The 27,830-nt window shown below is 41.0% G+C and overlaps 1 protein-coding gene across 2 annotated transcripts in view; it reads right to left on the bottom strand.

Moving 5' to 3' along the window:
- Nucleotides 1-27,830, bottom strand: part of NELL1 (neural EGFL like 1) — a 454,792-nt gene that overhangs the window by 409,065 nt on the left and 17,897 nt on the right. For both annotated transcript variants that reach the window (XM_030560164.1, XM_030560165.1), the window contains exon 3: nucleotides 11,502-11,652. In XM_030560164.1, the coding sequence (XP_030416024.1) occupies nucleotides 11,502-11,652 (151 nt within the window). The remainder of the gene's footprint in view (nucleotides 1-11,501; nucleotides 11,653-27,830) is intronic.

Genomic DNA, 27,830 nt, shown 5'->3' with positions numbered 1-27,830 from the left:
GGCTGAAACTGCTGTGGGGAAAGAGTCAAATTAATTAGTGTCAGGGAAACATATCCTCCCCCTTATGTGGGCCAAACGTCTCCTGGGAAGCTGCCCCTCCCCTCATTTTTGTGATAACCATCCCCTGAACCCAGATGGCTGCAGAAAGTCTGAGAGTAGAAGATGTTAGCCACTTCCCAATAGCATCTGTTAGAAATGACAGCACTGCCTGCAGCCCTTTCAAACAAAGGGAGAAAACCAATCTGGCCATGTAGTGGGACAGAGGTCAGTTTGACAGCTAGTGTGGCCCCCCTGGTGGCTCTGGCAGACACTAATTTGCAACACCAACACACTGCTTAGCAAAGATCCATTCCAAAATTCCTGCAGAATGGCTATAAAACTTTCATCAATTAGTTGAAAAAGTTGCCTTCAGTCTAAATTACAGGGAACTCCAACAGAGTGCCATAAAACAAGCAAATTGAATAACTCAAAATGCTGGGGAGGGCTCCAGGGGGAATCTACACAGCCTGCTTCTAGCCAACTCTGACATTTCAGCCCTGTCCAATTTCAGCCTTAAAGAGTTTCAGACTGTCATCCCTTCTATTCCAATTGCTGACAAGGTCCAGCCATTGTGTTTCAGCAGCTGGTTACTGCCAGTGCATTAATGCTTCAGACAGACAACAATTGTCAGTCCATTGTACATAAAACACTTGCTCTCAGCAGGAAGCCTCAATATGGCAGGTAGCTCCCCTTCTTTCACAGTGTTTAAATCGGTGGGAGCTGTATGGAATTTTAACTTTCTTGTTTTTCTTTTTCCTTCTTCATACTGGACTCCAAAAGGACAGAGTCAGGGCCAGACCTAATGCCCATTGTAGCCCATAAGAGTCTTTCCATTGATTTCAGTGACCTTTGGATCAGGCCCTCCGCACAGAAAACCAAATTCCAATTATCAGCCAGGTTCACTGGTTATTTTTATTCCACACAAACAAAATGTGTGCGTACACCTTACAGATGTGCATGCCTGCTAATTCAGAGGCAAGTGAAATGAGCCAGACTCTTTGCATATTCTGGGTGTACTAAATACACCTTAAGTGTTTCAACATATAAATAATGAAGCTGTGACTTTTGCCCTAAAATGTAAAGGTTAATGGCTATATTTGCCATTTTTCCATTTCCTGAATACTGTACAACCCAGAATCTAATATGCATATAAACAAGTTGGAATGAGTCACTAAAAATGCTACACTAAGTAACTGATCCTTCAGTTTTGCAATTAGGGTCAAAAGTCCCTTGCGGAGATTCCTTTTTCCTAATTAGGTTTCAATTTTTAATTTAATTAGTTTGTTGCTTGTAAAATCTGGTAAAATCCTTTATACTAGCTCTCTTGCAGCTGCTTTCATATTTATACTGGGTAGGGGTGGGGGTTAGTGGGCTGTACTGTACAGTGGTCCAGAATTGTGGTCTGTGGACTAGTGGTGCAGAAAGCACTTCCAGGTGGACTTCAAAGCTGCTTTGCTTGTAATGGTGGAAAGTGTGAAATACATGCAGCAGTAACATTCGGTTGATTCCGTAATACATTTCAATTGTGCATACAAGAGTTTTCTAGCAGACCCCCTTGCATGCCTATGCCAATCTGGAGTGCCACACTTGCAACTAAAGGGCCAAATTCAGATCTTATTAAATAAGTTTTACACTAGCAGTGGAGGTAACTCCTGCAATTTTATTGCAAGTCTTGCAATACTTGGCACTTGTTTTTCTAAAGCCCCAATTCCTAGTCATGTGCTAATGTAAGACTCATCTTTCATTCTTAAAAAAGATGCACATTGGTATCCCTCATCATTGGGAAGAAAAGCTTTGAAACATGAATCCTACAGGGCCAAATCCCTGAAACACATAAAGAGAACCTAAAATATACTATATTCTTAAAAAACTCATGCCTTCTTTGCTCATCTTGTAACTTTAGAACACATGCTTGGCAATTGGTTTATCTCCATTGATTTCAATGAATTTGCTCCTGATTCAGAACCAGCTATGAAGCCTGTCATGAAGCCCCCTTCTTTGTCATGTATAAATTCAGCCATAATCAAATTGTTTGACAATGGTGGGATGCCAAATTTCAACATGATCGAGCAAGAGAACTGCAGGACATGAAGGAAGGGCTGGTACTAACAAATGGAAAGTGCTACATATAGCAAGGGGAAATAAATAGGAGATAGTGGGTGGGACATAAGCAAGCAGCTTCACTCGTCACATTAAAGTGAATTTTTCATCTTTCCTTCGTAATATTGACTTAATATCACTCTTGTAGGTAACCAAGTACTATAGCTCTAGTAGAGGGGTGTGGAATCAGGACTGAGAAAGAGGAGTTCTCTTGGGATCTCTATCAAAAAGAGATGAATAATAAACAAGAAATTGAGCATCACTGCTACAGAGCTTCATTTTGCATCTTATCCTTAAGCCTTATTGTTCCCTTCTCGCCCCCAAACACTGAATTTCATTCCCTGACCCTTTTGCATTCTCTACATGTAATCTAACTTATTTACCATTTGACTGGTCATATACCCATTTTCTCCCTTCCATTGCTATTCTCTTTCTTGTAAAGAAGTCTCATAGAAGAATCATAGAAGATCAGGGTTGGAAGAGACCTCACGAGGTCATCTAGTCCAACCCCCTGCTCACAGCAGGACAAGGCCCACATCCCAGCCAACGCTTTTTCAAGTCAGGCCTTAAAAACCTCTAAAGATGGAGATTCCACCACCTCCCTAGGCAGATCCATCCTTAGGGTACAGCGAATGGGGGCAACCGCCCTGGTCCTCGTGCTTCATGAGGAGATGCAGGGAGGCAGGAGCAGAGAGGAGCCGCCCTAAAATCTCCCCCTCCAGCATTTCCTGCCCGCCAGCAGACCTCACCAATCAGCACCTCCTTCTCCCTCTCAGCGCCTACCACCGATCAACTGATTCATGGCATCTGCAGGTGCTGGGGGTGGGAGGGGAGAAGAGCGAGGGCACAGCACAATCGGGAAGGAGAGTGGAACTAGATGGGATAGGAGCAGGAAGAGGTGGGGCAGGGCTGGGGCCTTGTGGAAAGGGGTGGAGTGGGGGCAGGGCATGGTCGGAGCCAGGGGAAGCACCCCCCTATCAGATAGAAACTCAGTGCTTATGTCCCACCCCTCACGCCCCCTAAGGATAGCTCTGTCCTTATGTAACCCATTCCAGTGCTTCACCACCTTCCTAGTGAAATAGTGTTTCCTAATATCCAACCTAGACCTCCTCCACTGCAATTTGAGACCATTACTCCTTGTTCTATCATCTGCCACCACTGAAAACAGTCTCGCTCCATCCTCTTTGGAACCTCCCTTCACATAGTTGAAGGCTGCTATCAAATCCCCCCTCACTCTTCTCTTCTGGAGACTAAATAAGCCCAATTCCCTCAGCCTCTCCTCCTGTGTCATGTGCCCTAGCCTCCTAACCATTTTTGTTGCCCTCCGCTGGACTCTCTCCAATTTGTCTAATTCCCTTCTGTTGTGGGAGGCCCAAAACTGGATACAGTAGTCCAGATGAGGCCTCATCAGTGGCGAATAGAGGGGAATGATCACATCCCTCGATCTGCTGGCAATGCTCCTTCCTATACAACCCAAAATGCCATTAGCCTTCTTGGCAACAAGGGCACACTGTCGACTCATATCCAGATTCTCATCCACTGTAATCCCCAGGACCTTTTCTGAAGAACTGCCACTTAGCCAGTCAGTCCCCAACCTGTAGTAGTGCATAGGATTCTTCTGCCCTAAGTGCAGGACTCTGCACTTGTCCTTGGTTGAACCTCATCAGATTTCTTTTGGCCCAATCCTCCAATTTCTCTAGGTCACTCTGCACCCTATCCCTACCCTTCAGCGTATCTACCTCTTCCCCCATCTTAGTGTCATCCATGAACTTGCTGAGGGTGCAATCCATCCCAGCATCCAGATCATTAATGAAGATGTTGAACAAAACCAGCCCCAGGACCCACCCCTGGGGCACTCCGCTTGATACCAGCTGCCAACTAGACATCGAGCCATTGATCACTACCCATTCAGCCCAATGATCTAGCAAACTTTCCATCCACCTTATAGTCCATTCATCCAATCCATACTTCTTTAACTTGCTGGCAAGAATACTGTGGGAAACCATATCAAAAGCTTTGCTAAAGTCAAGGTACATCATGTCTACCGCTTTCCTCATAACCAGAGAGCCAGTTATCTCATTGTAGAAGGCAATCAGGTTGGTCAGGCAAGACTTGCCCTTGGTGAATCCATGTTGACTGTTCCATGTTCACCTTCCTCTCCTCCAAGTGCTTCAACATGGATTCCTTGAGGACCAGCTCCATAATTTTTCCAGGGACTGAGGTGAGGCTGACTAGTCTATAGTTCCCCAGATTCTCCTTCTTCCCTTTTTCAAAGATGGGCACTATATTTGCCTTTTTCCGGGACCTCCCCCAATCACCATGAGTTTTCAAAGATAAAGGCTAATCGCTCTGCAATCACATGAGCCAGCTCCCTCAGATGCACTGCATCCAGCCCCCATGGACTTTTGCATGTCCAGCTTTTCTAAATCATCCTTAACCTGTTTTTTCACCACTGATGGCTGCTCACCTCCTCCCCATACTGTGTTGCCCAGTTTGTTTTGTAAGCTCTCCTCCCATTTCACAGACCTCTGGGATGCACTTCACTAGAGATGGAAAAGACCTAGTTACATCTAGCCCTTTCCCCCGATTAGTGCAGGACTATCCCCAACAATTCTCTAGGGCTTTGTCCTGCCTAGTTTTAAATGTCTAAAGCAATGGAGCTTCCATCATTTCCATTAGACAATTCCACAGCCCAATAATTCACAGCATTCAAAAGTTCTCAGCATCTTCAAGCTTGCTAGCCTATCACCTTACCAGAATACCTTTGGGGAAAGCAGAAAAACAGCACATCTTGGAAGTCATTTTATATATTACACAGTATATTCAGGTGAATTAAATAGAAGTCACAATCAACTACTCTTAACTATAAATATCTCTACTTTATGATCTACACTATAATTTCTAACATCACAACTTTCTATTGCTGGGAAAATAAAAAAAAAGTTTGTTAAAGTCCTTTAATTGTTGAGGAAAGTCTGTTGCCACAAGGGCAGATGCAAAGCCAGGTAAGCAGCAATAGGTTAAATTCTGAGCAACCAATGGGAGTTTTACCAGATAAAGGACCACAGAATTTGTCCCAGTGTTTGTATTCCTCCCACTGATAGTCAGATGATGGCCTGGTTGCTAGGTGCTGCTGCTATCTTGTGTGAGATCCTATTGGGAAGGCCGCATTTCCTCCCACTTCCTGTTAGTGTGCCAAATTCACAGCTGACATATACTGGTGCTACTAGATTGATTTCAATGAGTTGCATCCACTTACACCCAAGCAGAGAAACTGATCTGATTAATCCACTCAAGGTCATCAATCCTTCCTAGTACAGTAGAACCTCAGAGTTATGAACACCTCAGGAATGGAGGTTGTTTGTAACTCCGAACAAAGCATTACGGTTGTTCTTTCAAAAGTTTACAACTGAACATTGACTTAATACAGCTTTGAAACTTTACTATGCAAAAGCAAAATGCTGCTTTTAACCATCTTAATTTAAATGAAACAAGCACAGAATCAGTTTCTTTACCTTATCAAATCTTATTTTAAAACTTTCCTTTTATTTTTTTAGCAGTCTACATTTAACACAGTACTATACTGTATTTGCTTTTTTGGGCGGGGGAAGGGGTCTCTCTGCTGCTGCCTGATTGCGTACTTCTAGTTCCAAATGCAGTGTGTGGTTGACCAGTCAGTTTGTAATTCTGGTGTTTATAACTGCTTTGGAAACCCCAATCTGGAAATAATTTATACCCACGCTTAATTTTAACCACGAGTAGTCCCAGTAATACACCCCAGAATGATATTTGCCTCTTCCACAACTGCATCACATTATCGGCTCATATTCAATTTGGGATCAGCTATATCTCCAAGATTCTTTTCTGCAGTACTGCTGCCTGGACAGTTATTCCTAATTTTGTATTTGTGCATTTGATTTTTCTTTTCAAAGTGTAGTACATTTCACTTGTCTTTATTGAATTTCATATTGTTGTTCCATCTCCGTCCATATTTACACTTTTTGTAAGATTCTTTTTTGATTTTCAGGTCATTAAAGAGCTCCTGCTGCAGCCATATTGGCCTCTAAGGATTCCTCCTATCTTTCCTTCACATTGGGGTAGTTTGCTGATGTGCCTTAAATATTGTCCCTTTGAAAAACTGCCAGCTCTCCCAAACTCCTTTTCTTTCCTTAGATTTTCTTCCCATGGGACTCTGGTTACCAGTTGTCTGAGTTTGTTAAAGTCTTCTTTTTTGGAGGACCATTCTCCTTGTGCTGCTTACAAGGTCCCTTCCAGCCCTACATTTCTATTATTAAAGCCAATCAGAACAAAGGAATCTAAAGTTGAGCACCCAAAAATTGTGGCAAGCAAACTTCCAAGTCACTTTTTTTAAAGTTTGGGTGTGACTTATCCAAGGTCACATCATCAGTGGCAGAATCAGGAATTGAGCCCAGGTCTCCAATTCCAGCCCAGTGCACTATCCACTGGATCACACTGTCTCTCACTACTAGAAAGCTTAAAAAAAAAAAATCAGACAAGCAATGGACTTTGAGGTCCACAGAGAGGTTCTGTCTTAATATTTTTACTTGGGATTTGGAACCAAAATCTGGATACTAATAAGAAAAACATAAATGAAGTTAAAGGATTCTGAATTCTGCCCCATTAGTTACCAGGAAGTTGTGGTAAGCTCCTACGCATGCAGCCAATAGCCAAAACGGATACATTGCCAGATCAACCAAAAACGTTGAGACAAAGTTGACCAGCCATGTGTAGGACCTTGGGAATGGCAAAACAGCACAAAAATACTGACTTTATTCAATTTTGTGCATGGGTTCCAGGCCATGCAAGGCCACTACTGGTTTGGCTTGAGTAGGCTTAATATGAAAGTCTCTACTAGATCCCTGTGAAATCCAGGGGTTTGTGATAGATTGCATTTCAGAGTCACAAGAGGCCTCATTGGCCTTGTAGGCTATGTTTTGGAGGTTTGGATAGAAGAAGATTGTGACTAGCAAAGCCCACAAGATGTACCCAAACTACTGGGCCTAGCAGAGTTTTTCAGCGAAGAAGAAAGGCCATTTGGAGCTAGAGGTCAGCGCAGGGCCGGTGCAAGGAAGTTTCGCGTCCTAGGCGAAACTTCCACCTTGCACCCTCCCCCAGCTAACCCCCCCCCCCACGGCAGCTAACTCAACCCCCCACCCGGGGAGCCCCCCCGCAGCACATCTCCCCCCCTCACGACAGCTAACCCCTCTCCTCCCCCATGCCCCCACGGCAACTAACCCCGCCCAGGGAGACTCTCCCTATCCCCCCACGGCAGTTAACCCTGCCTGGGGAGGCTCCCCCACCACGGCAGCTAACCCCGCCTGGGGAGACCTCCCCCCATGGCAGCTAACCCTGCCTGAGTAGCCCGCTCCAGCTCACCTCAGCTCTACCTCCTCCACTGAGCATGCCGGCACTGTTCTAATTCTCCTCTCCCCCTAGGCTTGCGGTGCTGATTGGAGGAGACTTAGAGCTGGGCTGTGTGCTCAGCAGAGGAGGCAGAGGTAAGCTGGGGCAGGGAGCTGTTCCCCTGTGCGCCCCCTCCCCCATTACTGCAGGCAGCCCTCCCCGCACGCCCCCCCACCCAGCTCACCTCCACTTCACCTCCTCGCTTGAGGGGACTTTTAGGCGCCCCCAACCACTAGGTGCCCTAGGCGGCTGCCTAGTTTGCCTAAATGGTTGCAGCAGCCCTGGGTCAGCAGAGACTGTTTTCCATCTCATATTCAAATTTTATTTCATCCATAACTTAGAAATCAGATGGAAAACCAGCAGATTTACCATTATGTCCAGATAGTTATGTATATACTAGCAGACTGTTCAATTAGACTTAATCTGTGTTAATTAAGTTTTCCATTTTCTGAGTTCCAGATTAACACATCTGGATCATGAAAAATAAACATTTAATCTGCACTACCATTAAGATAATTCAAGACGATAAATTCATCTGTTACTATTTTATTGTGTCTTCTGTATATTACAAAACCCCTCCAACAACAACATAGTTGTAAAGTATCCATGTAATCAACAGGTTGGAGGTATGCATAACACTGCCCTCTACTGGGTAGAATCTGACCTATTCAATTGTTTATCAGTGTGCAATAGTTACACACCTTCTAATATTAATTAACTCAAGTGTTAGGGACCTGAAGATTCATACTTCTGTAGCCCAGAAGTGGTTTCACTAAAAAGTTAAAAGATGCCATGCAGTTATGACAGTTATTCTCTATTTTATGTGTAGGGAAAATCTCAGATACAACTGAGTGGCAATTGTTGGCTCTATTTTGGCTTTTTCATCGCCAAATCGCTGTATACAGTTAGCCAATAACTGTGCTGCATATGCATGTTGCCACAGCTGTTCCAGACAGCCGTATCATGCTGAAATTCAATGTGGTTTTGCATTCTAGACTACTGTACACTGAAGACTAGGCAAAGATTAGTCAACTCATTTTATGTAGTATTTCAGCTGCATGAAGGCAATACTGTCTTTATAAGCTCTCCATACCCTTGCTTTCTGGACCTCTCTTTAACATAGCACCTATCTCTGTGGTCTCTAAGTAACGAACAAGGTTTAAAAGTGCAGTGAGGTGGCTAAGAAAGAATCAGCTCAGTTCCCCAGTCTGTCCTATGTGTTATTTTGACTCCAGATTGCAAAAGTAACATCACAGGGCACAGTGCTAGGAATAGCCCCAGCCCAGCTGCTTCTTCAGCCATCCCCAAGGCAATGCTCTTGTTGCAATGACTATTGCCTTAAAAATGAGGAGCAGCTAAGAACACTATTGGTAGTCAAAATAAAACCACAACGCTAATGATCCAAACAGGGCCGGCTCCAGGCACCAGCTAAGGAAGCAGGTGCTTGGGGCAGCCAATACAAAGGGGCAGCACTCCGTCCGCAAGTAGGGCAGCACGTCCAGGTCTTTGGCGGGAATTCGGCGGCTGATCCCTCAGTCCCTCTCTTCCTCTTTGAGCTGCCGCCAAAATGCCACCAGAGAGGGAGTGAAGGACCCGCCGCCGAACTGCTGCCAAAGAATGGAGTGCAGCACGATTGAGCTGCCACCGAGGTGCCCCCGATCGTTTTCGGTTTTATTTCACTGCCACTTGGGGTGACAGAACACCTGAAGCCAGCCCTGGATCCAAAGGTTGGCAAAAGCAGTACTTGAAACACACAGTTTTTTGATCTGTCAAGGGCCTGTGTCCACTTCAATAACCTTATGACTAATCAAAGCTAAGGACTGGAGTGACCTGAACAATATTATGCCCCAAATCTTTGCTTTATTTTTCCTTCACCAGCCTTAAAAGTATTTTTTTCCTTTTCCCATCTGTTGAAGAATTGCTACAGTCATCACAGAGCTACAGATTTGAAAACACTGTTCCTATTAATGTCTTAGCTAGGAACTTTAGGCATGTAGGGAAGCAGTGCCAGATCTGTCCTAAGTGATGGACAAATAGCCTAGCAGTAATGCAAAAAGAGCAAGAGAAATATTTGTAGTGATTCGGCAGACATTCATAATCCTAGCACAATGGAGCCCCAGTCCTGATTCAATCAAGACAAAATTACAGGTAAAAATACTAATTTCACCATCCTCTGTCACAAGAATCCACTTCTCCATCAGGCCTGGAACTGCAGGGGAGTAACAAGCTGTAAAAAATATCCTTCTCGCTCTACTTTAATATACACTTTCTTCCAGTTCCTCTTTGGGAAATTCCACCCACTAAGACTACCTTACACGTTGGTTTTTTGGTTCTGATGAGAACTAACAGTTAGAGGGTCTAAGTGAATGTAAATTGGGGGGTGTCTAACTTACACCACCTTACATGTCATTCTGTATTTGATGCTTAAAATCTAAAGAAAAATTTCTAGTTAATAAAGCTCCCAATGGGATTCAAACACCAAATAAATCTGTTTTACTCTGCATAAAGCTTATACACGGTAAACTCATAAATTGTGTGCCTTCTGTAACACTGATAGAGAGATATGCACAGCTGTTTGCTCCCCCAGGTATTAATTATTTACTCTGGGTTCAATAATAAACAAAAGAGATTTTATTAAGACTAAAAAGTAGGATTTAAGTGGTTCCAAGTAATAACAGAGACAACAAAGTCAGTCACCAAGTAAAATAAAGCAAAAACATGCAAGTCTAAGCCTAATACATTAAGAAACTAAATACAGGTAAATTTCACCCTCAGAGATGTTCCAATAAGCTTCTTTCACAGACTAGACTCCTTCCTAGTCTGGGCCCAATCATTTCCCCAGTACAGTTCTTGTTAGTTCCACCTCAGGTGGTAACTAGGGGATTTCTCATGACTGTAGCCTCCTTTGTTCTGTTCCACCCCCTTTTACAGATTTGGCCCAAGGCAGGAATCCTTTGTCTCTCTGGGTTCCCACTCTCCTTCTAAATGGAAAACACCAGGTTTAAGATGAATTCCAGTATCAGGTCACTTGTCACTGTAAGATCTCATTCTTCATTACTCACAGGCTGGTCTTCACATCCACAAGAAGGCTTGCAGGTAAATAAACCATCTGCAGCCAATTGTCCTAGTCAATGGATGCCATCAAGATTCTAAACCACCATTAATGGCTCACACTTTGCATAATTACAATAGGACCCTAGAGTTAACTTCATATTTCTAGTTTTAGATACAAGAATGATACATATGTACAAATAAGAGGAACACACTCAGTAGATTATAACCTTTGTAATGATACCTTACAAGAGAACTTTTACATAAAGCATATTCCAGTTATATTATATTCACATTCCAAGCCTATTTTCATAAAGCATATGGAGTGCAACATCACAACAGCTATCCAAATAGATCCATTTTTCCCATTGACATTAAAGGAAGACAAATCTTTTTTAATTCACAATACATGTATATCTCAGGAAGAGAACATAAAATGCATCACTATCTGGAAGGCATCCAAAGCACAGGTTTCAATAATGGTCCAATTGCTAGACCTCAAAAGAGCAGAAACTATTTAAATTGATACCAAACGTAGTGAAGTAGGAAACATGGGACTGTGCAATGTATGTAGATTTAACATCCATGAAGAAGTGAAACACATGATGAACTAATAGAGATGACATTACAGGGGCTGTAACTTCTATGGTGTTAAGTGCATATCTCATTGGCTTAAAGGTAACTAAAAGATCAAAAGTAATATGAAGTCTTTTATCGAATAAAGTATTCTGCCTCTTTTTTTTTTTAAACAAAAAATTAGCTGACTGAAATCTATGAAACAGAATTTGACTGTCACTTCAGATGTTTCATCAACTACTTTAGCGCAATGTCATGCTAGATCATTAAGTGCAGAGATACTTCTACTATAGAAGAAAAGTGAAGCTTACCTGTGCTCCAACTCTCGGATGGACAGTACAACTCCAGAAGTTGATGCCCGCTGTTGCAGGGTGGCCAGAAACGTGAACTCACTTTTATTCCGAAAGAGCTGAATTAACTTCTCACTCACGTGGGGTGCTGCATGGATTTCTCGTTCTACATCTAAGAGTTTCATTGACAAGAAAAGCAGGGGAGGGGAAAAAACACAATGGCACTGTAAAAATGCTAAGTCTGTAGGATTCACATTACACTTTTTAAACTTTCCTCTCCCCATCAATATTTTTCGTTTTCAAGAGTCACCTACCGACACTACAGCTGCATTCATTCAATGTGAAAACCCAAAATGCCATCTCTGTCACTATGCCCACTTGTCACTTGGACAAGTTCACAATTGGCCAGCCACTGATTTTCTGACAGAAATTTTGACAGGATGCTAAGCAATTTGGGTCTGCTGTGAGCAGATTAAGTTGCTGTAAATAATGTGTGCTGCAGTCAGACAAATAATCTCCTAAAATCCAAGGAATCTCAGGAACTGCCTGCTCCCAATGCCACTTACCAAGCTCCAATTTCAATTTTACCATTGACTCAGTTACCATCTCTCCACAATATATGTGAGGGACCCTGTCCTTGCACAGTGTAGGGCAGAGATGTATTCTTGCAAATAATGCTATATAGCTATGCCTTTGCCCAAAAAAACCACATTCAAGACATGCATGCAATACACTATCATTTCTGGAAGTTCTCAGTTTAAACAAGCAATGTGTGACAGCTCATACAATATTTATTAATCTATACTCTGATCAGGTAGGGCCAGAGATGTTTCAGTCTTGCTAATTCTGCTGCTGTCCATCAGTGACATGCCTTCCCACTTACCCTTCTTAGACCCAAAGTCACCTCTGTTCTAACCCACCCGCTGCTATCTCACCATTTCTTATTGCACGCCACCAGCCTCTAAGATGGTGAATAATGAAAGGGAAGAGAACACTGAAGATCTGTTAAAGGAATGAATCACGCATCATTTCACCCTCCTCTGCTATTTTGTTTTGTCATGTCTTTCATGCTGGCACTTTGTCACACATTTTCGGGGCCTGTGTCACTTTCTTTTCCCAAATGCCACTACCAATTAAAAAGCCAAGTGCTGCTTCTTTGGAAAGGCTTTCTTTGAAGCCATACATTCTGGCTCCGTTCCTCAACTTGTATAAATCAAAGTAGCGCTATTGAAGGAGAGAATCCAAATTCTGTGCTCAAGATTTTTAAACCTAACTAGTGATTTGAGGTGCCTCAAATTTGGGGTACCCAACCTCAAAAGTCTTAAAGCAGACTGAGTTTCAGAACATGCTGTCCACTCCCCGACTCAAAATCCAGCATACTTAAGGTATTTCAAGGGGAGCATCCAAAACCATTAATCAGTTTTAAATATCTGGTCTATTGGTTCAAACTTACCCCTAAAATTCACCATACAGACTATTAGTCTGTCTAGTCTTGTATCCTGCCAAAATCATGGAAGCTTCAGAAAAAATCTCTAATATAGCCAGCAAATTGTACAAGACCATTGGAGGGAGAAAAAATCCTTCCTGTCTGCTGTAGGTGACCAGCTTATGACCTTAAACTGGAGATCTGATTATCCATATCATTATCTTAGTTTAGCTTGCATAGCTACAAATGTTATGAATGGTCATAAAATTACCTCATTCTTTTTAAAACCTAGCTGCAGGAGATATAAAGTGTACATCCAAATGTCAATTAGTGTTCATCTGCCTCCTTGAGAACATGAGGATATCCTCCATGAAGGTCTTCCATGCTCCCATACCCAATAAATTAACTCAATTCATATTTAACCCATTATTTAAAAAAAAAAAAAAAAAAAAAAAAAAGTATGGAAAGGACAGTTCTCTCTCTCTCTTTTTTTTTTTTTTTTTTTTTTAAATCATCAGTCTGCTGATCCAGTCATCAAACTGTGGAGCAAAATGGACATAAAATTAAAGCCAGTACAAATACACCAAGAATTGGTCTGGGCCACTAAGGTGTGAAAAATTCAGTACAAAATCCCAAAACCTTGAAAATAAAAAGTTTTGCTCTTTGATTTGAAGTTTCCAAAATATTTCAATATCATGAAAATCCTGCCAAACAAACTAAAAAAAAGAGAGAAAAATATGACATTCAAACCATTTTTGATGTTCTTTCAGTTAATAATGAATTCACACTGAAAACAATGGTAGTTTTGTAAGGGACATTTTCATTGGCAAATTTCAGAGCATCTTTGCAGAATCCTACATTTCCAGGTCACTAAATGACCCACAACAAAATGAGGATATTCACCTCAAGAATGGTTTTTGTTAATCCATATGGTTTGAGTTTCAATGCACTGAGCCTTCATTCACTAGTGGCCCCGACTAATTCCTGGTGTAATTGTGCTGGCTTTAATTTTATGTCCATTTTGCTCCACAGTTTGATGACGGGATCAGCAGACTGATGATTTAAAAAAAAAGAAAAAAAGAGAACTATCCTTTCCATACCTTTATTTATATATATATAATGGGTTAAATATGAATTGAGTTAATTTATTGGGTATGGGAGCATGAAAGACTTTCATGGAGGATTTCCTCATGTTCTCAAGGAGGCAGATGAACACTAATTGACATTTGGATGTACACATTTATATCCCCTGCAACTAGGTTTTAAAAAGAACGAGGTAATTTTCTGAGCTAGTTTTAAAATGAATATACACCATGGATGTAAAATACTACCACCGTTTTCTAGAATAGTGGCTCAAACCACTGTTTTAGTATATTTTTGAAAAGGTAAAATAACTTGTAAGGGCCAAATCCTGCAAACACTTAGCTATCAGATATATTGTTATTACCATGAAAAATCCTACTGACCACTAGCCTTTGTAGTTGAGTGTTGCAGGAGAAAGCTTTACATTAGCAATGGAACATACTTTCTGACCTGGAAAAGATTATGGACACACTTTTTAACATAATTGACATACACTATATTGGAAACAGAGAGCTTTTTTTAAGGGCTGACTGGTAAATATGACTCCCAATCCTGCCATCTGACTCGTACAGGTGGACAAGTCAGTGTGCGTGTGTACAGTTCTCTCTAGTTCAAGTGGACTTCACACATGTGCAGGGATCCAACTACATGGATTGGATTGCAGGATCAGACCCTATATTGCTAAAAAAAAGAATGTGTATACATTCAGTTCACATGGTTGTCATGTACATCATCTGCTTTTGAGCAGTCTTCTGTGTTTCACCTGATCTCTAGACAAAATATCATTCAAATGAATTGTAAGTATTGTACACTCAGAGTTCTATTTTCCGTCAATTTTAACTCGGATGGGGGAAGAGGGGCGATAGCTGTCCATAGTGGAAAAATATTTTTTACGTTATCTATAAAAAATGACTGGCTTCTTGTAATAAAGTGCTATTCTTTTCTGTGTAATATAAAGTATTGTTTTATCTAGTCATCTTCAATGAAATATTACTTCACACTTGAATGATAATGCAACCTCAGCAAAAAACAAAGAGATGAAAATATGATTCATGCTCTGCTATGTGTTTTCTTAATTTGAAATGTTGGGTGTTTAGGGGTTTCTTTAAACATGTCACAGTGTTTCTCAAATCAAACCCAGGTGAATAAGCAGCTCTGTATATTTATTTGAAAGCACAAACTGATATCATAAACCTCCTCTAAGGATCTACTGAGGGAGATTTCTACCTTGAACAAAGCAAAAGAAAACATAAGATTCTTTTGTTTAAAAAAAATGGGATTCTAAAATTCTAAAAGGAAATGTCAATATTCTGAGCAACATTCCTTTTTAGCATAAGAGACCACCACTTACTGCAGTTCATACAGTATGCATTAACTGCAATTATCAATGGTGTTTAGCATTTTTAAGCACCTCCAAATAAATTTCAAATTGTAGGATTTAGTACAAGTTCGTTCCTATTTTGCCAAATTCTGGTGAAATCATTTGAGTTGATGGAGTTGTTGTCAGGGGGTTTAAAGACACAGATAACATACTAATTAGGAAATGTACCAATACATAATGCTGAATGGTTAGATTCTGCACACATTTAACACTTTGTTAAGCTCTGTCTTGACATATACAAAGTATAACTAGCTCTACTGTTCTGTTAGTGTCAAATACATCTGAAATACTCATCTATATATTTCATAAAATCCTTCATGATTATTATGGATGCTAATCAAAGACAGATATTTGGCTGCTATCACTTGCCTATTAAGTGAGTGTCAAGTCATTTAAATCCAAAAATGAGGCCTACCTGAAAACTACTATAAATCTAATGAAGGAAACTACGCACTCAGACTAACACAAAGCCCAAAACACAGAGCCAAATTTCATCTCCACTTAGGACCTCATCAGAAAAGCAATGCACAGGAGACCACAACATGCAAGTTATGATGTTCTTCTCTCAACTTGCGGTGCTCACACCCCACAGTTCTTTCGTGGCCAGAGACACAGTGGCCTATATGCATAAATACATATCCTTAATACCCTAAACGCCTTTCCCCACTGAGATTGATCATGCTGCTGGCACTGAGTAGTTCTGACGGACAGCCAAAATATAGGTCCACATAAACAATGTTCCTATAGTGTTACAGTAGGGCCTGGAAGCTGCGCCACTGACTTCAGTGGGCAAAGAATCAGACTCTTAATGAGTAGAGGGTGTTCAGATACAGCGATTGGAGAAATTGAGGAGGATAAAGACAGACCGACCGACCGCTGCTGGTCTGGGGCTTCATCTGCCGGCTCCTGCCTGCCGGGATCCTGCTCAGCCCCACTCAGCTGGCCGACCTCGGTGAGGTTGATCAAGGGTGCCTGAACAGACAGGGCTATCCTCCTCTTAGAGCACAGAATGGGAGTGACTTCAGGTCATTCTCTTCTTTAAGTTTCATCTCATGGAGTTTCAGTCCTGCCTGGAATATCATGCAAGCTGGAGGCTTCTGCCTCAGGCTGCTCTCCCAGCCAGCAGCACCGCTCTGTTGCACCTACCCCAGCCTGCCCCTTGCTCCTATGGCTTATGAAGCCTGGACAGTAGTAAGGAGCAGTTCAACTTGTGGAATGACAAATCCAGAACGAAGGACTGCACTCTATGGGCCACATTAAGATTATTTCAGAGTCCTAGATAGCATTTAGTCGCTATAATAGGCTTCATGAAAATTTTCCTCTACCCCTAACAAAAATGTTAATCTATCAGAGCAGCTGAAAGGGCAAGGAACCTGGGACTACAACTTAGAGAGAGCTTCCATATTATTTAACTCATAATTGATATAATTCAAAGTAAAATTTCACAGCGCGGTCTGTTCTAAGACTAAAAATGCAGGAGGGGAGTCAGAAAAAGGAACAGTGACCTGTTTCTGTCCAGTTTCAAACCGGGGATGTTTCGCGTGTAAGGAAAAACATGATAACCACTACACTACGGGACTTTCACATGTTAGGTGAATGTGATAATCACTACACTACTGGGCTTCTCTTTTTTTGCCACAGACTTCGCTGAATGCACAGGAATGTTTTCTCTAGCTACAGAAGCTACCTAATGCAATGTCTATATCTATGGCCTTTCTGCTCACAAAGCAGTCATGCCCCTGCCCAAGGCAGACACAGTGCAGAGTGCATGTGACACAGCGACCTGGCTTGGGCAGGATCGCCAGCGAGGCACGATACTTTTGCCATTAAGCAAACACAGCAACTCTGCCACTGAATGCCTCCATGCATTACGCTGTGCCCTATCACTGTGGGAGGACTGCATGAGCTCAGAAAATGTCATCGTGAGAGCATTTTTTTCGCCTTCTGATCTGTGATAACCTCAGGGACAGAGATGATAGGGGAGCGTAGAAACATTCTGGGAGGACGCATGGTCACCTGTGTTGCTGAGTTTGCCACGCTGGCCAAAAACAGGAAATGAAATTCAAAACTTCCTGGGGCTTCTCCTGTGTACCAGGTTAATGCATCTGAGTTCAAAGTGCTATCCAGAGCGGTCACAATGGAGCACTCTGGGATAGCTCCTGGAGGCCAATATGGTCAAATTGCATCCATACTACTCCAAATTCGACCCGGCGATGTCGATTTCAGCACTAATCCCTTTGTCGGGGAGGCGTACAGAAGTTGATTTTAAGAGCCCTTTAAGTCGACAAAAATGGCTGTGTCATGTGGATGGGTGCACGGTTAAATCAATCTAACGCTGCTAAATTCAACCTAAACTCGTAGTGTAGACCAGGGCTCAGAGGGTACTGGCTTTTAAGCGCAGTGTTCCTTTGTTGCCTATTTTAACTTGTTCACTCCTGCCCACCTTGTAAGAAGATACCATTATTTTGTGCATCAGCAATAAACTTTAATTTTTAAGTCAACATTCATTTTTATAATTACTTAAAATAGTGAAATCACCCTGTTTGTATTCAGCTTTTCAGATGAGATTAGTTACTTAGTATTGGTACAAGAGACTGGTCAGGCAGTCATTTGGCAGGAGAGGTGTTTGACGTGAATATTAAGCTCAGATCCTTGTTTCCGGCTGTGACGTTATTGGTATGAACTGGGACCATATAGAACATGGTTTGCAATCAATGTCCTGTAGTGGCACCAAATCTTATATAAAGGGGGTCATATAAGGTGTCTAGCACCAGGTTCTGGGTTGCTGGTTATGATTATGCTGTCTGTATGTCTGTATCATTTTGTAGTTGAAGTATTGGCTCTATACTGTCTGTATTTCAAATTGGTCCTGTAGTTCTGGGTGATACCCCAGACAAGTTGGTGTTAGCTCTGCCTAGCCTGCTTGATGGCCCATTAAGGACCATCAGCTACACAACTGACCCATTGAGGGGAGGCAGATATGCCTTGTAACTCAGCAGGGTGTGCAGGAACTGCCCATGTGACTCCAGACTCCATTTTGCTGTAATTTTCCACAGTGAGAACAAAGGAGTGTTCTTACACCTGGAAGAGCCTATATAAGGCTGATGCCTCATCTCCATCTTGTCTTCAATCCTGCTTCCTACCTCTGGAGGGACTTTGCTACAAGCTGAAGCTCTACACAAAGGACTGATGATCCATCCCAGTGGGGGATGTTCTCCAGAGACTTGATTTGAACCTGCAGTTTACTCCATCATTGCTACAAGCCTAAACTAAGAACTTTGCCATTACTGTATGTAATTGATTCCATTTAACCAATTCTGGCTCTCATCTCTATCTTTTTCCCTTTATGAATAAATGTTTAGATTTTAGATTCTAAAGGATTGGCAATAGCATGATTTGTGGGTAAGATCTGGTGTGTATATTGACCTGGGTCTGGGGCTTGGTCCTTTGGGATCGAGAGAACCTTTTTCTTTTACTGGGGTGTTGGTTTTCATAACCATTCATCCCCAGGATGGGTGGCTCTGGTGGTGATACTGGGAGACTGGAGTGTCTAGGAAATTGCTTGTGTGACTTGTGATTAGCCAGTGGGGTAAAACCAATGTCATTTTGTCTGGCTGGTTTGGTTTGCCTTAGAGGTGGAAAAACCCCAGCCTTGGGCTGTGACTGCCCTGTTTGAGCAATTGGTCCTGAATTGGCACTCTCAGTTGGGTCCTGCCAGAACGGCATCGTCACACCGGGACAGCCACGTCTCAGGGGCCCTTGTACCTCTCAGGAGAAGATGATGTGACTCATCAAACCCTTTCTAAGGGATCCAAAAGCAAAATCCAGCTCAGCCCAACACAAGACTTTTAATGCAAGTAGCAAAGGTGGAAATAGTGATGTTTTAGAGGAACATCATCCTTCCTTTCCATTACAAAAAAGCTCCTTAGAAAAGGCAATACTCTCAAAGAGCTGCAAAAGGACAAAAACACCAAGCACAGGATTGTCACCAGTGATGGTTCATTTTGCTGCCAAAAGGAGAAAAGCCTCAGGGAGATATCCTTTCCTGCCAAATATGGGCAAAACCAAGTTGGCTTGGAGTAGTCAATGGGGGAGAGCCCCATCCCACGGAAAGATTGATTCTGTCTCCAGGCCGGTGTGTGTGTGTTTGTAGTGTTAGTGAAACAATGGGTGGAAGTTTCTATCTTAAATATGAGCTGGAGGGAATCTGCAATGTGCGCCAGCCAGAGCTGAGGTGAACAGATATATATGACCATCCTGATTCCCTAGGGCACTCAGGTTACTATCCCCATACAGCTCTGAGTCAGCACAAAGCAGCTCATGCTATGCAGCACAAAACATGAGCAGTAAGCAGCACATTAGTCTCCATTAGGGCACTCATCACCTGGGGTACCCATCACGGCTTGCTTGCCAACATCGTCTACACCAGTACAGCAGGCACATACATCACAGTATGCAAGCAACCACTTAAAGCAGATTCCCAGTCTACTCATAGGAGAGAACAAAAACTCTTATAAAACCACATTAGTAAAGAGGCCTGACCGGGATGTAATATATGTCTTGCCACACGCATGCCCTTCTTCTAAGCTAAGGGGGAGGTCTCACTAGTGAGAAAAGCCTTTTTAAATGCTTTATTGGCATCTGTGTTGCCAGCTCTGCTCAGATTCAATAAACAGTAAGGCATCATGTTCAACAGCACAGCTTTCTAATTCATTTTTATTATAAAGCACTTTTTACATATAAAGCACGTTTTACACTGTTTCTCAAGAATAAGATCTGCCTGTAGTGAAATGCTCACTAATTTTAATATGCAAACCTCCTACAGAGATGATGTCTCATTTTAATTATTGTTTCGGTTTAATTGGTTTTCATTAAATTAGCGGATGGAGCAATTACCAGGGTGAGCAGCTAATGTTTCAAAGGTAAGTTCCCATGGCTATACAACAAAGGCAGTTCAAGAAAAGAAGGTGGAAAACAGTCTATTTCTAAATAAACTTTCCTTCTGCATGATGCAAAATTACCCTGACAATTTATCTTACCAGATTTAAACATTCATGTGTTCCTGTCATTCTGATGTGCATACATTTTGTAAACAAGTTTATGACTAGGTATCTGTTAACAATATGAACTTAGTATTTGAAATAAAAAGCCATGTTCTTTTAAGGGAAGCTATTTTAAATTCAAAACTCTGAGAAATCAAGATTTTTAGCCACTAAAATATCTGAAAGAGACCACTTTTGAAACCATAGTCTCTCCCCAACCAATAATTTAGTTAGTTTCGTGGATTAATGTCTGACTTTTCACCTCTGGGAAATTGGTCTAACTTGAGCACCAGCAAGAATGAGCAAAATCATATTAATTAAGTAACTGTCAGAGAGTCTACGAGAAATGCCTTTGGTTGCCTCAGCAATATTTCAAAACTAAACTACATAAATTTGGCACACTGAGACAAACAGAGCAGTATTTACTCATATGAGACTTGGATATGAATACGAAGTAAGGAAAAAAAAATGCCCACCTCTTTCAGCCCCCACCAATGAAAGGTCCCTGTGGGACACATTTGAGACACACTAGCAGAATGCTATGGAGAAGTCTGCATTGCAGGTGCTGGCACTTGTGTAGGTACATTGAGGGCTCTAGAGATTTGAAGCCCTCTATTTCTTTCTCCTCACATGAACTAATATAACAACAAACAACAATAACAACGGCACTTCAGCAGCAAAAGAATACATACATTCCATCAACTAGAGGACCTGGATAGTATGTTATATTGCAAAATGATATGGTTTTCGAACCATTTATTTGGCCAGAAAAGCAGCAGAGGTAGAGGAATCAAGAAGGAATAATAGTGTTCCAGATCAACCACAAGCAATTAACTAATGTGTGGCTCACTGGTATTGTCCTCACGTAGGTCAGCTTTATTTACCACCTGTTATTTATGCATCTGACTCTTCTGTGTTTCAGAGATTTTAGGTGGCTATTGGGCTTGTCTTTTGAGGCAAGGTTTGGTTTTGTTTCTTTTCCCCAAAAATACTAGCACAGAAATCAAAACTATTTAGAACACATGCAACCATTTGATCTCTTAAACTAAACACCTACTCCTTAGCCAGTGAAAATGCTTGAGAAGTCACAGTACCGCTAAAAGCTCATCGTCTGCTCTTAAATCACGAGTTAATCGAATTACATGCCTTGTTAGCTAATTAGTTCAGGACTCACCGATTATAAGGTCTTTCCCACTGTTTATCTGTATTGCCCACAAGGTACAGTAGTGTTATTGCTGCAAAAGCTAAATGTTGCAATTATTGTTTTCCAACTTTGCACATGAGTATTTAAAGAGCATTATGGAAACCAGACAGTGCCCTGGCAACACAGTTGCTAGAAAAACTGTCACCAGAGCCAGTGGCAATGTATGCAACACTGGGAAGAGGCAGTGATTCTAGGGTTTATTACAGACTTATTATATGTTTCACTGAAACACTTGTCTGTTTGGGATCTAATTTAGAATATGATAAACATTAATGTCACACTAGAATCACACAATATCAGGGTTGCAGGAGACCTCAGGAGGTAATCTAGTCCAATCCCCTGCTCAAAGCAGGACCAATCCCCAGACAGATTTTTGCCCCAGATTCCTAAATGGCCCCCTCAAGGACTGAACTCACAATCCTGGATTTAGCAGCATTATGCACAAAGCACTGAGCTATCCCTCCCCCACTAAACAATGAGCCACTGAAAATTCTATCTGTTACTATTCTGGCTTTTTGCCAAGGCCAACCTCACATTTGTCCTCATCCCTTTAAAGAACATTTTCCAGTAGGGATGACATTATGACTTCATAATTTGCTGGCTGACCACGCATGGGTAAGAAACACAGGAATTGTGTTTTAAAATATCAGCTTATTTTAAGAGCATTTGCTAGCAGGTATAGGCAAAGAAACAACAGAGAATATTTTAAGACACCAAAAAGTAATCCCATTAGGATGAACAGCTCTATATTACGAGGAAAGACTATAAATATTGCCCTGTACAATGGATGTTACCAACAGGATGACATCTCCTAAATTAATGGTAATATTTAGTGTTTCTGTGGTGCTTTAAGGTTCTAAAATTCAACATGAACACCACAGGAGAAATCCTGCTTGCCTTCCTCAGGTAAGTAGTCACACTGCCTGGGCTTTTCAAAGGAATCCAGGGCACCCAATTCCCACTGAAATTGAATAGCAATCAAGAGGACTAATTCACTTAAGCTCCTTTGTAAATCATCAGTGGGACCACAAGGAATGCAGAATTTGGTATATTGACAGGACAGCCAACTCCTGAATCTTTGAGTCAAGATACCAGCATTCTACCCCTGCCTCTGCCATATGCCTACTTAGAATCTTGGGTAAATTGTAATCTTTCTATGACTCAGTTTCTCCATCTGTAAAAAGGGAGATTACAATATTTAATGCTGCTTAATATGCATAACAGACATGAAATGAGAGGCAAATTCATTCATGATTGTAAAGCACTTTGAACTGCTCAGATAGAAAGCACTACACCTCTGCCTCGATATAACGCTGTCCTCGGGAGCCAAAAAAATCTTACCACGTTATAGGTGAAATCGCATTATATCGAACTTGTTTTGATCCACCGGAGTGCGCAGCCCCCCCCGGGAGAGCACTGCTTTACCATGTTATATCCGAATTTGTGTTATATTGGGTAGCGTTATATCGAGGTAGAGGTGTATATTATTATTAATTACAAACAAAGGTATTTGAAAACAAAATATGTTTCTTGAAAAATAGTAGTTTTTACTTACCTCCCTACGTTCAAAGCTCTGTTTGTCTCCTGATGCAGTTGATGACAAAGGGTTGAATGAAAGCCATCAAAATCAATAGGCTTTGGCTCAGACCCTTAAGTTAAATTATTATTATTTATATTGCTGTAGAGCTTAGTTACCCTGTTCATGGACCAAGGCCACATTCTGTTTCATGTCTGTACAGTGCCAAGCACAAAAACAGCCCTTGCTCCAAGGAATTCATTCCATAGAATTACAACAGGGCTGAATTTGGTCCAACCTGCTTAAGGAAACCATGTCATTGCACTGTATGGTCCGCATTCATTACTGATTTATGCCCCCATGTAATTCTACTGAAGTCAAGAAGATTACAGGTGGTGTCCATGAATACACAGTGTGATCTCAAAGTAGTAAAGCTCAATTCTGTAACTGGATCCGCTGAGTCAGACCCTTGCATTTGCACAAATCTGAACCTCAGTGAACTCAACTCTTCCAGCAGAAGAAGATCCCTGAACTCAGCCCCTGGAAAACAAAAACCTCACTTTTTTTTTTAAATAAATGTATTTATTTTAAAATGTGAAGTCTACACAAGTGTTTTATTAGGCCCTGATCCAACAAAGCTCTTAACCACATAAGTAGTCCCACTGAAATCAAATTGGATGATTCATATGTTTGAAGTTAAATATGTGCTTTGGTGGATCAGGACCTTAATGATTTGAGTCTTAAATTACTTTTTTAAAAGCATTTTAGTTCATCTTAAGGAAAATCCAAAAAGGTCTTTATGAAATATGCAAAGAATGTGTAGCAAATTATCTATAGAACATGTTTCATAACAATTCTCCTCCTATGATTTCTTTATATAAGAAAATTCACAACACATTACTACTTAAGCAAATTAAATCCTGGATTGTTTTGTTTTATTTAGTAACTGTATTATAATAGCTTGGAACATAATTTGTCAAAGCCCTTTTCTATTGATGTGTAATTTCTGCTGTCAGCCTCTTTACAATTATTTTTGTATTCAATACATCTGTGCATCTTTGTGGAACACTGTTAAAAGAGACATCCTGGAAGAATTTAAAAAGCATGTGTATTAGGTGAGTGGGTATACTCTCACACACATTTATAGATTCTTTCAGGATGTATCTTTGTACTACGTTCTGCAAAGAAACAAAATGAATCAAACACAGCCAACACACTTAGTCATTCCCTGTAGCTGTTATATGAATTATTTGAGAGATTTAAGAATTTTTTTTAAATGTCACAATAATAACGGTTTCATCTTTTTACACCATAATTATGATTTGGAGCATTGCTTTTCTTATTTCATCCAAGCACACCACAACTCATGAATAAAATATGACAAGTTTGATAGCATCCGTAGCTGTGGGTTCATCCATAACAGCAAACGTGCTCAGGGTACTGAGAGCTCCCTTTTGCTCTATAAGCCTTTGTTTCTGAAAATAGACTTTTATTTAAATAGAACTGCCATGTGTCCTCCTTTTTGCATTTCTTGCCTTTAGCAATAACACCAGCACTAATGTTTACTTAAAAAAAAACAAAAAACAAAGTACATCTCAAAACAATTAGATGGTATAAAATTAGAAAGAGAGAATATCCCATCCGAAAGCAAGTACTCACAACATATCACAAACATTACATGCACTGCCACTAACAAAGAACAAACGGGTAACACATAGAGGAGCACGACTTCTAAATATGTGGCAGTACAAAACAAATGTTAATTTCATACTGGCTTCATAATTAATTACGCAAAGGTAATCTTTAACTATTTCCTTCCTCCTTCCCTCCTCACTACTTATCATGAAGACCACTGTAACTAACACCTTCCCAAAGTCCTGCCTCCAGGACTGGCCCCGTACTCTCCTGGAAAGCAACACTCCAGATAAAGTAAAGTATATCAGGTTTGCAAATCATGGGCATTTATCAAATAATTCTAGAAGTGTCACATTTTAAGGTTTTGCTGCTTCATTTTCCAAGCAGCATAATGAGCACCTGTGTAGATCTTCACAGAACAAGAAAAATCATGACACACAGAAAATTAATCTTCCCACAAATCTTTGCTTGCTTGTTTATTCCCCCTCTCCCCTCCCCAAGAGCTGTGATTTCAGAGTACACATGATTACATTTGTATGATAAAACAAAGGGGAGAAAGGCATTTCTGTGTTTCAGTTGTTCGTGACTGGACAATGATTATTTGACAAGTGAGATCCAATCCTGCATTCTTTGCACATCCAAAGCTCCCTTTGATTTCACTCAGAGTGTGGGTATTCAAGAAATTCAAGATCTGAAAATCACAAGAACTAAGCTTAAAAAATGTAACAGTAGGAACATCAAAACTTGTCTATACTAGGACCAAGGGCCCGCTCCCATTGAAGTCAATAGGAAAATTCCTAGCTTCAAAGAGCAGTTTCCTGTAAATGCAGAGAGGGAGGGACTTGATAGTACTTACAGACATACTAGTCTATGATCCTAGGTTATCTTTTTCTTTTTTATAGCTCAAAGGATCAACGGGATACTCAACTGTAACTATAAAAGAAATGCAGGAAAAAAATAACAGCACCTTTTGGAAAGCCAAAAAGCAGATGCTCAACTACAGTTTTGGTTGCTTCAGTACATAGTGATGTGGAACTCCCTCAGATACTTCTGGGAATTACAGAACTAACTTAGCAGGTGCCTAATAATTCTATGTTTTTGTGATTTCTGAGACACTACATTTTCTCACATTGCCTTGCCTTTGCGTCCTGTTACACAATGTTGCATCATGCCATAAGCCATGACATGATCACCTAACATTAGGTGTGTCAGAAATGAAAAATAAAAAAGTTCTTTTCCCTCCCTCACATAGTGAACAATCTATTGCATCAGGTGGCAAGACTAATCTGAATTTTTAGTAAATATGTAGTATGTTGAGGCCACAAAAGTAGCATCTAATTTTTATTCCCTGCGGATTTCTTTCAGCATGAGCTTTTGCGAGCTACAGCTCACTTCTTCGAATGCATAGAATGGAACACACAGACAGGAGATATTTATACATACAGAGAACATGAAAAGGTGGAAGTATGCATACCAACAGGAAGGGTCTAATCAATTGAGATGAGCTATCATCAGCAGGAGAAAAAAAACTTTTGAAGTAATAATTAAGATGACCCATAGAAGGCGTGAGGAGAACTTAACATATTAAGATTCAATTAGTGTAATGACCCAACCATTCCCAGTCTCTGTTTAGGCCTGAGTTAATTGTATCTAATTTGCATATTAATTCAAGTTCAGCAGTCTCTCTTTGGAGCCTGTTTTTGAAGTTTTTTTGTTGCAAAATTGCCACCTTCAAGTCTGTCACTGAGTGGTTAGAGAGGTTGAAGTGTTCTCTCACTGGTTTTTGAATGTTATGATTCCTGATGTCAGATTTGTGTCCATTTATTCTTTTGCGTAGAGACTGCCTCTCCAGTGCATCATCAGAGATCTACAATCTATCCTTAAAGATGATCCCTCACTCTCAGAGATCTTGGGAGACAGGCCAGTCCTCACTTATAGACAGCCTCCCAACGTGAAGCAAATACTCACCAGCAACCGCACACCATACAACATAAACACTAACCCAAGAACCTATCCTTGCAACAAAGCCGGATGCCAGCTCTGTCCACATAGCTATTCGAGTGACACCATCATAGGACCTAATCACATCAGGGGCTCGTTCACCTGCACATCTACCAACTTGATATATGCCATCATGTGCCAGCAATGCCCCTCTGCCATGTACATTGGCCAAACCGGACAGTCTCTAAGCAAAAGAATAAATGGACACAAATCTGATATCAGGAATCATAACATTCAAAAAACAGTGGGAGAACACTTCAACCTCTTTAACCCCTCAGTGACAGACTTGAAGGTGGCAATTTTACAACAAAAAAACTTCAAAAAACAGACTCCAAAGAGAGACTGCTGAACTTGAATTAATATGCAAATTAGATACAATTAACTCAGGCCTAAACAGAGACTGGGAATGGTTGGGTCATTACACTAATTGAATCTACTTCCCTATGTTAAGTTCTCCTCACACCTTCTATGGGTCATCTTAATTATCACTTCAAAAGTTCTTTTTTTCTCCTGCTGATGATAGCTCATCTCAATTGATTAGACTCTTCCTGTTGGTATGCATACTTCCACCTTTTCATGTTCTCTGTATGTATAAATATCGCCTGTCTGTGTGTTCCATTCTATGCATCCGAAGAAGTGAGCTGTAGCTCATGAAAGCTCATGCTGAAATAAATTTGTTAGTCTCTAAGGTGCCACAAGTATTCCTGTTCTTTTTGTGGATACAGACTGATACAGCTGTTACTCTGAAATCTATTCCCTGCGGGTACTTCAAGATAGAAGACTCCCCCTTTCCCTCAGGAAAGTACCCATGTCTAGTTACCATATTATGCTTTGATTATAGCATAATCTGTTAAAGATGCATAATGGTTTTTAACTATTTTTATCTATATAATTGTTTTAAAGAAACACTGTCAACTTAGCTTTTGTCTACGATATCGCTCTTCTTTTGGAAGTGATTAAACAAAACGAGGTGAGGTGAGAAGAACTGTTTCCATCAACTTGATTTAAATAAATTTCCATTAAAATGAATTTTTGACTGTTAACAGTCCCCTTCAGCGTTTG

The sequence above is a fragment of the Gopherus evgoodei genome, chromosome 4, assembly GCF_007399415.2.
Source record: "Gopherus evgoodei ecotype Sinaloan lineage chromosome 4, rGopEvg1_v1.p, whole genome shotgun sequence".
NCBI classification, from domain to species: Eukaryota; Metazoa; Chordata; order Testudines; family Testudinidae; genus Gopherus; species Gopherus evgoodei.
Note: the sequence above shows the minus strand (reverse complement) of the source record. Positions and strands in the feature narration are given on the sequence as shown.